This window comes from Corvus kubaryi, unplaced genomic scaffold (assembly GCF_017639235.1).
Source record: "Corvus kubaryi isolate FWS band 111438036 unplaced genomic scaffold, C.kubaryi_AGA036_p1.0 split1-37355, whole genome shotgun sequence".
NCBI lineage: Eukaryota > Metazoa > Chordata > Aves > Passeriformes > Corvidae > Corvus > Corvus kubaryi.
In genome coordinates, this window is record NW_024582078.1 from 3,074,138 (window position 1) to 3,089,416 (window position 15,279).

The 15,279-nt window shown below is 47.9% G+C and overlaps 1 protein-coding gene across 5 annotated transcripts in view; it reads left to right on the plus strand.

The window, feature by feature from the left end:
• SRGAP2 (SLIT-ROBO Rho GTPase activating protein 2) overlaps window positions 1-15,279 on the plus strand; it is a 97,859-nt gene that overhangs the window by 28,269 nt on the left and 54,311 nt on the right. For all 5 annotated transcript variants that reach the window (XM_042013568.1, XM_042013571.1, XM_042013573.1 and 2 more), the window contains 2 exons: window positions 3,626-3,818; window positions 11,735-11,897. In XM_042013568.1, coding sequence (XP_041869502.1) covers window positions 3,626-3,818; window positions 11,735-11,897 — 356 coding nt within the window. The remainder of the gene's footprint in view (window positions 1-3,625; window positions 3,819-11,734; window positions 11,898-15,279) is intronic.

Consider the following 15,279-nt stretch of genomic DNA (forward strand, 5'->3'; position numbering starts at 1 on the left):
TTCAGGACTGGAGTGGTTGTTGTGACTGGAGACATGAAAAGGTCCCGTGTAATTCGGTGACCCTCGGGTGAGAGCACGCACGGCCCCGACTCCGCCGGGGGATGTGCTCGGAGCAGGGCCGAAAAAAATATCTTCTGCTTGTGTAAGCAGTGGGAAAACAAGCAGGCACTTTATACTCTGGAAAGCCCAGTAAGCCTCAGGAAATTCCTGCATTCTTGATTTTATTTTGTGGCAGAGGACTGCGGGGTGTGTGTTTGAAAGATGAGCAAGGTTGCGTCGCTCCGGCCCAGCTCCGCGGACTCGATAAGCCGGGGCTGAATGGCTCATTGTTCCCTGCGGGAGCCCGATCAGCTGTCACTGCTCCCCTCCAAAACACTGCCTTTATTTATAAAGGAAAAGTGCTGATATCGCATTTCACACTGGAGGAGAAGTTGCTGGTTCTTGCTGCTGTTCAGCGAGGGAGCTGCGTGTGAAGGGTCCCACCTCGAGAGCCGAGAGCTCGAGCTGCGTTTTGGTTTTCTAATTAAAACACTCATGCTCTGCTGATCTTCTTTCTTGTCTTTGAGAGCTGCTGGTTTTTTGGAAGTGGTCCTGTGCATTTCTACTTTTGCTCCAGAAGGTGGTTTTCCAATTGAGAACATGATGGAGAATGTCCAATTTTGCTGGGTTGTTGCCCTCATAAAAAATCCCTCAGTTGAGGCACCGAGGAGGGTGGGTGGTCATACCATGATCTGCTTGAGCTGAATCTGGTCTTTGCCATCCCTACCCCAATCCTCTTTTCACACGTGGTGTCTGCTGCTCATCCATGCTAAGAGGGTTTGCTGACTTCTGAAAAACTGCAGATGAGCAATCCCTAAATGCACAAATTAAAACATCACAGGCAAACAAAATATTTGCTGCATTTGAATCCTGAGTTTCTTAATGTGCTTAGCAGAAAACACCAGATCTGCTCAGGTATTTTGGGATCCCTTTCTATAAGTCCTCAACTTACTAAAATTAGTGTCTTTTGTCCAGTAGCTTCTGGAAAGGTCACAGAGTTGTTTCTGTGTTGGGAACATCCCTTTTGGTGAGGAAAGGGTGGAGGAGAAGACACAAAGGGAGGAAGAGCTTTCTAATACTTCTTGTGTTGAAGAATGTTCCTTTTTGGGTGTCAGACCTGCAGGTGAGTGTCAGGCTAAGGATCAGGAGAGCTGAGTGACGGCAGCAAGGAAACACCACCTTCCTGACAATTTTAGTGCTGTTATCACTTCCTTTGCTTTAAAAAGTCTTAATGGCAAAGCCTCAGGTGGGATGGGGGTGTCTGGTTTGCATTTCCCTGGTTAAACCTGTCACTCGTGCAGAGCCTTGCAAATCCTGGAGTGGGTTTGTGGCTGGGGCTCGAGCTGAATGTGTGCAGCACATGTTGAGCATCAGCAGCAAATTTTTACATAAGTGCTGGCGGGCCTGATGTGTGTGAGCATCCCAGCTTTCCCCGTGGCCCTCCCAGGCCCTGCCAATCCTGAAACACCAGCTGGGACGGAGCAAACAACAAAGGCAGCGCAAAAGCAAAGGAATCTCCAATGTTGGGGTAAATGCAGCGTGCAGATTTTACCTGGCGTGGTTCGTGCTTCCCTGCGCATCCAGGGTCGGGTTCCTCATGGATTTGTCTCCTCAGCACCCTTACAGCCATCTCTGGAGGGTGCTGAGCCCTGCCTGGGGTGACCCCACACCCCTCCCGCTGAGCTGGGGCATCCCTGAGCCGGGGAATCGGCGATGCTGGAGTGGTTTTGGTTAAAGAAGCGCATGGACAGCTGAGGTTGATGTGTTTGCCTGTAGCTGTGTTTCCTGATGAAGAAACACAGGTTTTCTGGTTTTTAAGATTCTCTCCTGGGGAAAAAAAATAAACCTGCCCAGCTTTGCCCCCACATTAGGGTGTTGACTCCTCCCTTTCAACAACCTTGCTGCCTGTATTTCCTCCTTGCAGCAAAAGCCCCTGGGTACCACAGGCTGAGGAGTTTGGAACCACCAAATTCAGTGCTAATTAAGGTCATCTTCAAGCTTGAAAACCCCACATTTGTGCAGATTTTATTTTTTTTTTTTTTTCTCTTTGGCAAGCCTGACTGGGAGCTGTGTTTTCATACATATGGTTTGGGTTTTGGAGTCCCTAAAATAAAGATGCGGGGTTTTGTTCGCGGCGAATCCTGGATTCCCTAAAACTATTCCCGCAGATGTGAGCACGATCCGAGGCAACTGATCCTGGGAGTGCATGGCAGGAATGAAACCATGGAGGTCCAGATGGCTTTTTTTTTTCCCTGGGCAAAGGGACAAACTCAAAGAGGAGCCAAGCTGCTCTCCGTGATTTTCTGTATTTCAGGAATCAGCAGTGAAGTCGTTGATTTTCAAAGAAATTGCATTTGGGAAGTGATCCCTGCCCACCTTCCCTTGTGGTGATGGAGTTGTGGGTGCCTGCAGTCGCAGTGTGGAGGTGTGAGGAAAGCTGTGACTGCTGGAAACCTGCAGTTTTATTGCTGGTTCGGGATTCAGCCTGGAACAACACATCTTGGAAAACCTTTGGAGGGAGCAGCACTCACAGTCAGGCCGTGGCAAATGTCTGCACTTGGACTGCTCAAAGGCCTTTAGATGAAAGGGCACATTTTATTGATTGCATGTTGAGTTTATTGCCTGTGTAAAAGCCAAAGAGCCTTTGCTGGCTGCATCACTGAATATTTCTGCATTTTCAGACTGGGACTGACACACTTCTGCTGTGTTTTCTTGCCCTGTTTGACCGTGAGTGAGTCATTTTACTATTCTGTCCCTCAAATGCAGGATCAGTGGGATAAGGAGAGCACAGGGTGAATGGGAGAAGCTTTCATGTTTGTAAAATGCTTGAAAACTTGTAAAATACTGTGTTAACATAGAGACATTCGTAATAGTTATGCTGTGATGATTATGAATCTGTATTAATAATTAATTATAATATTAACACCTATATGTGTGCTTTATGGGAGAAATGTTACTTGCAGATATTTTTAAAAGAAAAGGAGCCTTCCTGGAGATGATTCCCTAATGGGAAGTGCTCTGGTGCTGGCTCTCCAGAGGGGTTTCTTCATCTCTTTCATGGCTTGGTTTATAATGAGCTGCACAGCTGGAGACTCAGGAGCAAAGTGAATAATCTGAATTTGGTGCCTTTGGGGAGTGTCCCAGAATGTGCAACGTCTGATGATTTCTGCATCAGGAGTAGTTTGCAGAGGAATTTGATAGAAATTCCCTGAAGTGATTTGCTGAGCTGACGTGGGGGATTGCAGCATTCGGTCCTTTTTCCAGACGGAGATTCAGTACATTTTTAGGCAGTGACCACTCGTTCCCCATGCCAAAAGTGCACTTGACACTTGTAACTGATGCACATTTCAGCAACAAAGCTTCGCTGTGCACCAGACTGCAGGCCTTGGGATGGATTTGCTGCCGTTGGTGCATCCAAGATGCAACCCCAGTCATTTTCTGCCTGCAGATAGTGTTAATCACCACAAGGGAGCCTGGCTGACGCTAACGAGGGAACATATTTTTTAACGATGTTTTACTGGAGAATTGTGATGGTGTTTTCTGTGGTGGGATTGTGTTTAATCTGCAGTGCTTTTATTTGTTGCAGAGATCCGTGCCCAGTTGGTAGAGCAGCTGAAATGCCTTGACCAGCAGTGTGAGCTTCGGGTCCAGTTACTGCAGGATTTGCAGGATTTCTTCCGCAAGAAGGCAGAGATTGAGATGGATTACTCAAGGAATTTGGAGAAGTTGGCTGAGAGATTCCTGGCTAAAACTAGGAGCACCAAAGACCAGCAATTCAAGTAGAGTATTTGCCTCTTGTTTCTGCCCTTTTTTTCCCCTGCTGTGAATTTGATTTACAAGGACAGGAATGGAAAAGAGAGTTGTTACAGGGAAAGTAGGCACCAGCACTGCTCTGAGTTCCAGAGCCAAACGTTCCCCAGGTTTGTGTTGGACACAGAAGCCATTCCCTGTTTCTGGGTAGCCTGGCTGCTCACTTCATGTCAGTAATTCCTGGTAGGTCGTGTGTTGTTAATCGGGAATGGGATGTAAGAACTGGAATGTGCAAAAGGAGTCATTTTCTTGGGAAAGGTGAGCAAAGCCAGGATTTCCTTCAGTGTCAATGGCTTTGGTTTTCTGAAGGGAAACTCTTTCTGATCTGTTCATGCTGTCAGTTCTCCGTTTTCAGGATCCCACACACGCTCTGTGTGGGAGTTGTGTTGCAGCTCTGCTGCTATCACTTCAAACAGCAGAGAAATAAGACCAGTAGCACTTCCAGAGAGAGCTGAGCCGCTGTGGGTGGGGGAATCCCTGGATACTGAGCTGGTGGGACTCCATTAAAATCTAAACATGTCCTTAGTGACAATCTCTTGACTCTCCTGCCTGAAGCATCATTTACAAGCGGGTCAGGCCGTGCTGCTGGGCTTGTTGCGGGATGTTGGTTCTTCCCCACTTACCTGAGCTGGGATGATTGATGCAGATGGAACCTGGTCTCACGGGTTCACATCCTTCTGATTCTTCTGAGGTGCTTTTCCCAGGAGAAGGGGCTGCAGGAGGGGGTGTGTGGGTGAGGAAGGGGCTGCATGGCGCGGCCACGTGAGCCCAGCACGGCGCTGCCGTGGTTCACATCTGGGCAGTGCTCAGCCTTGTTGGGTTGTGTTGTCAGGGCAGCAGCTGGGGAAAACACGGAGCAGCAGCAGCCTTGGGATCTGAATCATTTCTGCTTTGGACATTTCGGGCTGAGAGGATCCATCTGGACCTGCCCCCGCCCAAAGTGCAGCGTCACTTTTCGCATTGTTTGGGTCGGGACGTTCTCCCTGTGTTTGTGTTGTGTTGTTGCTGTGTTTGGAGGGATGTGGGGACACAGCAGCTTCCCGTTTCCAGCAGCAGCTCTTTTTGTGGAAGCCATTAAGGAGGCACCATTTTAGTTTCCTGTCTGCACAGCTTTGATGTCATTCACTTCAGTCCTCATTTAGAGCACACGTTGTGCTGCACTCTGAGGAAAGCCTGGCTCCAGAGCAGAGCTGTTTGACAGACTGGGGAAGAGTTATTCTGCATATCCATAGACCTGTCAGAGTGTGAAGGATTTCTTCTTTTCCTTTGGAGGGAAAGCGTTGTTACAACTATAAACTGTGCACATCCTGCACGTGCCTTTAAGATGGCACTAAAGAGATGATGTCTTGAATGACAATTTTCCTCTGCAGTATGATCGGTGTTTTCAGTTGATTTTGTTGTTATTTCTGGTGAAAATTGAGGTGATTTTCTCCCTATTGTGTGGTATGAAACATCCCATCAGAAACACTTTCATATTCAGCTTGAGAAAGTTGCATAGAACTTACCTTATGTTTGGGGATTTAGAATGAATTTATCATGTGGAAGTTTTGATCAGAGTTGAAGAGAATCCTGCAGGATTTGCAGTGAGAGGGCTGGTGCTGCTCAGGCTCCTGATTTCACTTACTTTAGCAGCAGATTGCTCCTGCAAGAAAAATGCCTTGCTCTTGGAATACATTCTCCCTGCAAGGTCTGAGTCCTAAATACACAAATTAATTTGGTCAAGAGTTGGAATAAGAGAAAAGTAACACGAAGTCTGAGGCTGCTGGGTGTGTGGGCAGTGTTGGTCAGAGCAGTGGCACAGGTCAGGCTGTCCATGCAGCCCTTGTTTGGTCATTTGTGTGCTGGCCGTGCCAGTCAGAAGTGTCAGAATGCCACAGGGGTCTGTCAGGAAGCAATTCCCATTGTAATCACCTGTCCCCAGTGCTGCTCTGTCTGAATCACAGGGAGTATCTTGGCTGGCATCTCTTGTGGAGATGCTGGAGCTGGAATCCCACTGGGAGCCCCTCGTTTGATCAAAGCCAGCCATCAGCTCCCTGCTCCTCAGGAGCTGGGATTACACGGCTGGGAGAGGAGCCCAGGCGGGTGCTGCTCTGTAATTGCCTGGCTCTGACCCTATAAATACCCCATAATAGCCTGCTCTCTCCAGAACCTGGTAATTATGTCAGGAGGTACCGTATCATTCCCTGCCTGCTCCCCACGGCACATCCCGTTTTTAGATCTCCTGACACACAGGCCAGGAGGAAATCTGTCAGGCAGCCACCCTGTCATTTGTGTGAACATGTGTGTTCCTGCTCTGCAGCTCTTGTGTCATTGCTGCACTCTGTGTGTTTAAGGGAACGCTCTCCAGGGCAGGAGGCTTCAGGCTGACCCCTGAAATTGGATTGTGTGGCTTCCTCCAGCAGCCATCCCCATGCTGGGAAGAGCACAGGTTTCACGGAAAGAGCAGTGTGGGAGGTGCAGGCTGCAGTGGGGCTTCTCAAAACCTAGTGAGGTTTATTTTTCTTAGACGTGGCTGTCTCAGAGTTGATCAGGTGGCCACGTTTACATGGAATCCCAGACTGGTTTGGGTTGGAAGGGACCTTAAATCTCATCCTGGACACCTTCTACTATCCCAGGTAGCTCCAAACCTGGCCTTGGACACTTCCAGGGATGGGGCAGCCACAGCTTCCCTGGGCAACCTGTGTCAGTTTCTCACAGGAAATAATTTCTTCCCAATATCCCTTCTGAACCTGCCCTCTGTCAGTTTGAAGCCATTCCCCTTGTCCTGTCACTCCAGCCCCCTGTAAATCATCTCTCTCCATCATCCTCATCAGCTCCTTCAGGCACTGGAAGGGCACAGTGAGGTCACCCCGAAGCTTCTCTTCCCCAGGCCCAGCAAACCCAGTTCTCTGAGCCTTTCCTTGCAGGAGAGTTCTCCAAATGGGTTTTGAGATGGGGGTGGCTGGGTCTGGGCAGCAAACTGAGCCTGGCTGGGGCTGGGCTTAGAGGGTGCCCAACAGAGTGCTCAGTTTGAGGCTTCACTGGAGCATTTTTAAATGATTTACAGGGGTAGGTGTGTGTTATCCTCATCTGATGTCTCTGAAGAAGGGGAACAGATTGATTTAGCCAGGGTGAAACAGGAGTTGATGGCAGTTGGACACAGCCCAGGTTTTACTTGCTTTTAACTGCTCTGCCATGGCTGTTAGGCCTCACTGTGCCTTTTCTCTTTTAAAAGTGGCTTTTTTTCAGTTAGAAGAGGCTATTAAAGGGCACAGTCATCCACGATATTTGGTGTATATGTTGTATATCCCTCAGTATCTGTTGGGAAACACCCTTTCAAAGCCCAAGTCTGTGATTGTTACAGGAGCTTGTTGGCCCCAGCTTTGGTACCTAAGGTGTAAATCAGAGCATCCATCTCACACGTGGCTCTTGGGTCTGGGGGTCCCTGCAGGCTGCAGGGCTGGGTGTGACTTCCAGCCCCAAAAAAAGGCTCTGTCCCACTGCACTCAGACCCTGGGACCTTCAACCTCAGGCTTCAGTTCTCCTTTTTCATGTGATTTTTGTCCTGGAGGCATTTGCCTATTCAAATCATCAGTCAACAATATGAAAACCGTGGCAAATCTTGAGTGATTGCTTTTGAGGGAGAAAATGGAAAAAGAAAAAAGGAAAAAAAAAAGAATAAAAAAGAAGAGACAATGCTATTTTAAGGCCATATTTTAAATCAAGACAGTCTTTGGAAGCGGGATCCTGAGTAGCAATTGTCAGCTGGAGAGCTGAATGTCCAGGATATCCCAGCATGAAATTCAGATGGCTTTCTGGCAGCCTTTGCCTTGAAGTAGAAGATGCAGAATAAGTCTGGCAACCTTCAGGCTGAGCACTTGTAAACAACAGATGTTCATAACTGGAATCTTTTGGAAGAGAAGGACAGGGAGCAGCATGGATGTCCATGCTTGTAATTCTCAAAATTTGCAGTTAACACTGAGCTGTGTCAGGGAAAATCAGATGTGGATTTGAATGAGCAGCTTGCAGGGAAGTTCAACTTTAATTTGCCTAAAAGTAAAATGATTTCTTTGAAGCAGAGATGATACAGGTTGTGAGAGAGGAATTGACAAAAGCATTTGGGTCACGTGGACTTCACTTACGTTATTATTATTAATAATAATAAACATTGTCATAGGCTATTTTTGTGGTTCTTTTTGCTGCAGCTGAGTCCTGCACGTTTTATTCTGAGCCTGTCAAATAACCCCATTTGGAAGGTTTTTGTAAGCATTAACCATTCATTGATTCAGTGACCTCCGTGAATGCAGAGAGCCGGGGATCTATGACCAGCAAAAACGGATGTAAAACCTCAGGGAGGATTTCTGTGCTGTTTTTCATCATCTCAGTGATGCCAGTGTCACACCACATTGCTGTGATTGTAGCCTCTCCTGCCAGAGCACACTGCAGAGGACAAAATTCAGAGAGGGTTGAAAGAGTATTTAGAGGAACAATTAAATCTCTGCTCTCACACTTGGCCTGGCTCCAGCTCTGAGGGTTTGCAGAGTTGACTGTCCTGGGATGCACCAGCTTTGGGAAAGTCTGTTGGACACATCTGGGAAAAGTCTGAGTATTTTGGGGAGATCAGGAGGTGGAACAGGAGACTTCAGGGGTTGTTTTAAACACCTCATTCAGTGCAAGGAAGTTTTCTGTTCCCATGGACAGTGGGACATTCCTTGGAGAGGGAGGGACCCTTCATCAGGAACTGGAGTGACAGGACAAGGATTGATGGGTTCAAACTGAGAGGGGAATTTAGGTGAGATACTGGGAAGGAATTCCTCCCTGTGAGGGTGGGGAGGGCCTGGCACAGGGCCCCCAGAGAAGCTGTGGCTGTCCCATTCCTGGAAGTGTCCAAGGCCAGGTTGGACAGAGCCTTTCTATTTATTAATATTTTCATTCTCATCTGATTCATTCCTTCATCATGTGCTCCTTAGGGAAACATGGGGTTCCTATTCTTGGTTTGTGGGTGGTGTTTTAGATATTTAAAAAAAAAATTAATTTATTATTTTTGTTATTGGTTATATTTTAAAATTTGACTATATACATAAGGTAATTTTTCTGCTGTTTCCTTGCAATGCCCAACTCAGTGTCACCGCCGTCTGTCGCTCTCCCCTGCTTGCCTTACAGCAGATAAATCTTGGGTTGTCTGCAAGTCCCTTGTATGAATAATTTAATTAAGACTTTTCAGATACTTGAGACTCAATCTTCCCTTCTGATCTTTTTGAGACCCAGCTGAAACCTTTGAAGTGGAAGCTGCACAGGACCCGATCAAGATAACACCTGAGAAACCACAGGGCTTCGTTGTTTGTGGTTCCCTGAAAATCTGTGCTCAGCTTCCTCTTCCTGCTCCCAGCCAGCCCCGATTGCTGTGATCTGCTGTAATTTAGGCTAACCTAAATAAACTCTCCACATTTGCTATCATCACACCATCTTTACATGAGGACAAATAGTGCTTGAAATAAACCTGGATCTTGGCATCTTCTTCCTTTTCCTCCTCATGGGGGAAGTTTGAGTCAAAAAGTTATTGGTGTGAAGGCACCAGCACTTTGGGGAAAGTTCATATTCACATCCTAAAGTTTTTGGGTTGATCTCATCAGTTTTACCTCTCCAGGGTGAAGAGGGACTCTGTCATTCTGTGGGAATGGAGCTCAGAATGGTTGTACACGCCAGTCCCTATTGATACTTCCCTTCCCTTCTCCATCCCTCCTCTGTGGTGACATGGAGCTGGGAGCAGAGTGCCTTTCCCAGCTCCTTGGAGAGTTGAAATGGTTAATGGGAATCACAGTTTGCTCCCTGCTGTCTGCTGTGGTGAGGATTGAAGAGGTTCTGTTGTGAGCAGTTGTAGAGCTCCTGCTCCGAGTTGGGAAAACTGCACCCATGTCCCACCCCAGGAGAAACTGCAGTTCCAGAGGTGCTTTAAAAGTTAATGTGTGTGGAGTTTTAAAGGATGCTTGGGAGGTTTGAAGCAAATCTTTCCTGTTCTGTTTCACTTCTGCCTTCAGTATCTGCTTTTTGCTGGGAAAATTGTCACCAGCAAATACTTAAGGAGTGGTTTTGCCTGCCTCCCTTGCCGCGAAAACGCTGGGTCTGTACGACAGCAGGAGCCCATTTCAGCAAGGCCCTGAAGGGGTTATTGAAACCAAGAGACAGCAAGAAATTAAAGGAATTTAAAATGAGAATCTGGCCGTGTGTGGCTGCTCATCCCGAAGGTGACAATCCCGGCCGCGCACTGGGAGCGTGTGGGCTTGGGGCTGAGTTTTCCCTGCAGGATGGCCTTTCATGTGTAACCACACGGAGTGTGTCAACAACCCATCTGGCGCCAGCAGACACCAGGCATTGCCCTCACCAGCCTTTCCACGGGCTCCTGGTATCCCTGCTATTTGCTGCCTTGGAATAGCTGGGGCTGTTGTGGCTGGGACAGCTGGGATTTGTCCAGTTAACTCCTGCAGCTCTCCTGCTTCTCCTTGGGGCTCCAGCTTCCTTAGGGAAGGTGCTCCTGCTGCTCCCTGCTCCTTCCCATGGATTCTTGGAGCCAGGACTCCTGGTGCTGGTGGCTCCCAGCTCCTCCAGGCTGCTCCTGGTGGTGCTGGAGCAGTAATGGGCTCTGAGGGGTTTTGAGGCAGGATTTTGGACAGCTGGTGGAGAGTCTGAGCGTTTTTTGTTCCTACATTTCATTCCCAAACTCTTCATGGTAGCTGGGTAATTTTCACTTGTAGCTCTGCCAGCTTTAGAGGGCAGAGACTGAGTCAGTGGGTGAAGCAGTCCCAGATCACAAGCTGCAGTCAGTCCTGAGCTTTCCAATTTTTTTATTTAAGAAAAAAATAATAAAAAAACCCTCAAGATCAGCTGTTCTGAAACCCTTTATCTAAAATTATCCATATTGCAGCACAAATCCAACTGTTGGTGTCATGAGAAGGGTAATGAAACTCTGCCCTGGCTCAGTTTTCCCATTTTGCCAATGTCAGGCGTTTCTTGCAGCAGAGATTGCTGTCCTTTCAAGTGCAGAATATTCCCTTTTCAATGGAAGTTAAACTGCATTTCTTTTAGGAGGAAAAAAAATCCAATAGAGTTGTGTACAATAATCAGGGAGAGCTCTGGCTTTGCCCCACAGGTTTTACTCTTTTCTAGATAAATATTTTTGTGCTGTAAATGAATGGTAAACAGAACTGGAGAGAAGTAAATGATGTTAAGGCTCCACCTGGATCTGCTGCTGGGGCACCCTGTGAGATCCCAGCTTTCATCTGGGATGAAATGCTGCCCTGAGAGACAACTTATTCCTTCCAGTAAATGAAATGCTGACCCAAATAAACCGAGGTTCCTCTCCTCTCCCCTGCTGCCCTTTGTGCTGCTCATTTGCTGGGTGCATCAGCCCAAAGAAGGTGGGGAAAGTTCAAAGATGAGAAAATAAAGCTGCTTTTAGGAGTGCTGGGGCCAGATAGAGAGAGATGCCTCCACTTAATGAACTTTGCACATGAGACACAACATTTTGTTTCCTATGCAGACGCTGTTCAGCTCTCTGGGTGCTTGAAATCTTTTTTTATTGTGGTTAAGACCCAAATGCTTGAGACAGGACTGTGAAACCTTTTGTCAGACACTGGAGCCATTGCCCTGCCTCAGGCTCTGATTTATGCACAAAATCCTGGATTCAAAGGGAAAAATTAGAGCCTGCATTTGGCACAGTGCTGCTTGCATTTGCAGGAGCTGTTTGTTGGGGGGCAAAAACTCGTGGGAATGTAGGGAAATGTAACGGAGGGTGTGTTTTCTGTATTTTCTTCTGCTCCTCGGCATCCCACCCACCCCACAGCTGCATTGACAGATCCAGAATCGTGGTAGAGTCCTGTCTAATTGTTGCTATTTTGCGTCCTCGTAGGAAGGATCAGAATGTGCTGTCACCAGTGAATTGCTGGAACCTGCTGCTCAACCAGGTGAAGAGGGAGAGCAGGGACCACACCACTCTCAGTGACATTTATCTCAACAACATCATCCCACGCTTTGTCCAGGTCAGCGAGGACTCAGGACGCCTCTTCAAGAAGGTAACTGAGTGCTACAGCACAGAACTTTTACTTTGGTTCTTCTAAAATGCAATTCCAGCTATTACTCCTGGTGGGTCGATTTATTGGGGGATTTTTTCCTCTTTGGGCTTGACTTACCTTTGATTTTTTCAGTCATTTTCCCCAGTGCGGCCAGTTGAGATTTGTTGGTCTAAATTAAGGCTGTGTTTCTCTCCTCTTAGCCTGTTTCACAGTTTTGAATGGATGTTGAAGATTTAATTAAATAAGCAGAAACATTCCAGTTCTTCAACTCTGAACATTAGTCAAGAACAACCCTCTAAAGACAGAATTTTATCTGCCATGGAGAAATTACCGTTAAAAGAAAAATTAGGGAGAATTTCTGCTATGCTAGATAATAAAAGGATGTATTGTCCTTTTCTGGGAAAAGGAGAAAACACAGCTGAGGTCTCTTTTGTTTGCCTTGTCCCCTTGATTTCCACCTGGGAAGGAAGGTGGGACAGTGTGGGAGGGTTTTCCTATTAGGAATCTGTTCTTGCAGTTAAAGAAACACGATCTGGAGGCTTTGGAAGTGCTGTTCAGTGGTGATGCCTGGTCCCTGCAGAGATTTGCCAATGGCTGCAGCATCTGCTGCTTCACGTGCTGGAGTCATTGCAAGCCTTCACTTGGAAAAGCCATTTATTTCTCTGCCCCCTCTCCCACCCCCTGCAACCTGTCCTGAGCTTGGGGAGGTTTTTCTGCTCTAGCAAGGCCTGGAGAAGGGAGAGATTGTTCAGCTATTTCGTGTTGCTTGAAGAGCTAAAGGAAGCCTGTGAAAAGCAGTTTGTTTAGGCTGTTGGAAAATGAACAATGCTCGATACTGTGTGTGAAGCTTCATGTCAAGATGCACTTGAAGGAGCAGCATCTTGTTGTGTCTTACCTGGAGAGCAGGCTGCCTGTGCCCTGTTCCAGCAGCTTCTTGTGGGTGTGATTCCTCTGGGAGAATGAAAATCTGAGGTGTTCCCTCTCTCCTGCCTGTTCCTTGAGTTTTTAATGGAGGATGAAAAGTATATTCCACTTTTACATTCTGTTTCTCTTGTACTTCTTTTTTTTAAGTCATTGCCCGAGCAGAGGAGGAATCTTCTCCTTTTCAAGTAACGTCACACTGAGGCCTTTCTGACCTTTTAAAACTTTCTGGTAATTACATTATGGTTGATTAGATACTTACATGGGATTATTGAATGGCAGTTACTCTTCAATTCCTCTAATCCCTCCAAAGGAGGAGTAATCTCCTTGCTGAATTTCAACAAGGGCTGTGCTGGAGCAAGGTGGCCTGGAAAGTGCCTTGGCAAAGCAGTACTTGGAAATTGATATTATCCAGTTTGGCTGGAAATGGCAACTGTGTTTTATAAACCAGGGCAAACCCGTGTTTATGCTTTATTTTGGGCAGCAGGACTTGAATAAAAACAAATAAATAGCCAATCAACAGCAAAATACGTCTCTGATTTGTTTCTCGCAGGCCAAGGGCAAACTCCACGTTGATTTGTGCAAACAAAAGGGCATTTGTTGCTAAATCCCAGCTACTTGTTTGGCTGTTTGCCAGGAGTACCAGGTTGGCTGAAGGCCAAATCAGGTGTTTGATTACTGCTCCACTTGTGCTGGGTGGTTAAAACCGAAAATTGCATCCTCTGTTATCTGGTAGCAGCTGATAAATAGAGAAATTTGGCTAATGTGGACCTGCTTGTGCTTTTTCACTTGAGTCTCTTCCCTTCCTGAGCTGCGAGAAGCAGTTTGAATTGGTACAGAAGGTACTGCAGGCTAGAAAACAGATGAGGTGTGTGATTAAAGTGTTGCAAATCAGTTTTGCAGTCCGTGGATTTAAGGAAACGTTACCCATTTATAAACCCCCTCTGGGGCACGTTTGTAAAATATCCCCAAAGCAGCGCAGAAGCTGTCAGAGCATCTCTGAACTTTAAGTAATTGGGACCTTTTCCACCTTTTTGCCTTCTCCTGAGTTAAAAACAGGGACAAGTGGCTGAAGTTGCTGGCAAAGCCAGGCTGCCTTTCTGTAGGTGTTGATAGGGAATCTACCAATTTACATTTAGGAAGTACTCACTGGGTTTTAAATAATGCCAGGAGATGTGGAGAGGATGGTGACACAGAGATCCTCATCTGCTGAGGGCACTCCAAAGCAGATCCTGAGGCATAAAAATCCTCTCCTTGGGCCGTTTTTGTCAAATCAGTGTTTTGTGTCGTGCTGGGATGGAGCGGGTGAGATGGGAGGACAGGCAGGGAAGAAAGGAGGTGCTTGACGTCCCTTTTGTCGCTGAACTCTCGAGTTGCTGCATCTCTCAGTGTGTGGAGAGCTTTTCAAAGGACAGAGCACAGCTGTGATGCAGGCTGGAGGCAGCACAGGGGCTGGGTGTGCGTGATAAGGGCTGTGCTGGGAAGGGAACACGGCCTCGTGGCAGTGAGGAGGGGAAAGCGGAGGGAGCTGGAGCAGCACAGAGCCTGAGGTGGGGCCAGCAGCTCCTCCTGCATCCAGAACATCAGCAGGAGTGGTGGCAACGTGGGTTTTGTCTCTTCAGGCTGGGGTGGAGAACGCTCAGGGTGAGAGTCTGGCGTGGTCACTCTCGGACTCTGCAAAGGGCACGGCTGATGGTCGAGCATGGACGGGTTGCTGTCAGTGTGAACTCAGTGAGTTCCAGCATCCCAGCAGGGCTGCCTGCGCTGCCCACGGGCTTTGAGAGGTCTGTGTTGGCACTGTTCGGGTTCCCAGCACCCTGGGAAGCCAGCCTGGTCCGTGGCTGTGTCTCACAGGGTCCCTGTGCTGGGGCGAGGAGATGCAGGTCCTGTCACAGATCCCTGCCCAGGCTGGGACACTGAGGAGGGTCCTGGCTGTGTGAGGGACGGGTGGGGAGCCTGCCAGCCACTTCAAAGCTATCTACACTGATAAGAGCAGCTGTGTTTGCTGCCAGAGCCAGCCCTGCAGTGCTGCTGGATGAGCTCTCTGTGTCAGCCACTTCTTCCCATGCCTCTGGGGTTTGTTTGCTTCCCCAGGTCCCTCTCCCTGCAGGGCCTTCCCCTGTCTGAGCTGTGTGCCCCAAATGTGGGTTTGGATTGGAAACTCTCAGCTGAGGTGCAGGAATTCCTGGAGCACTGTACTTTTCCATGCCCTTGTTTTGGTTTCTCCTGAGGAAACACTTTCAGGTGTCAGTGGGAGATGCTGCTGGTCAGGGACCGGCTGCTCTGACAGTCCTACAGATGAATCCCGGTCCTGTCAGTGGGAATCTGGGATTTGTCTGCCCCCAGGGATGGTGTCAGTGCAATTCTGTGCTGCAGCCAACGAAAAGGACGATAAATGGTGAAATAACCACACTTCCAGCAAATAAAACTGGGGGGGGGGGGGGGGGGGGGGTAGTTTGAG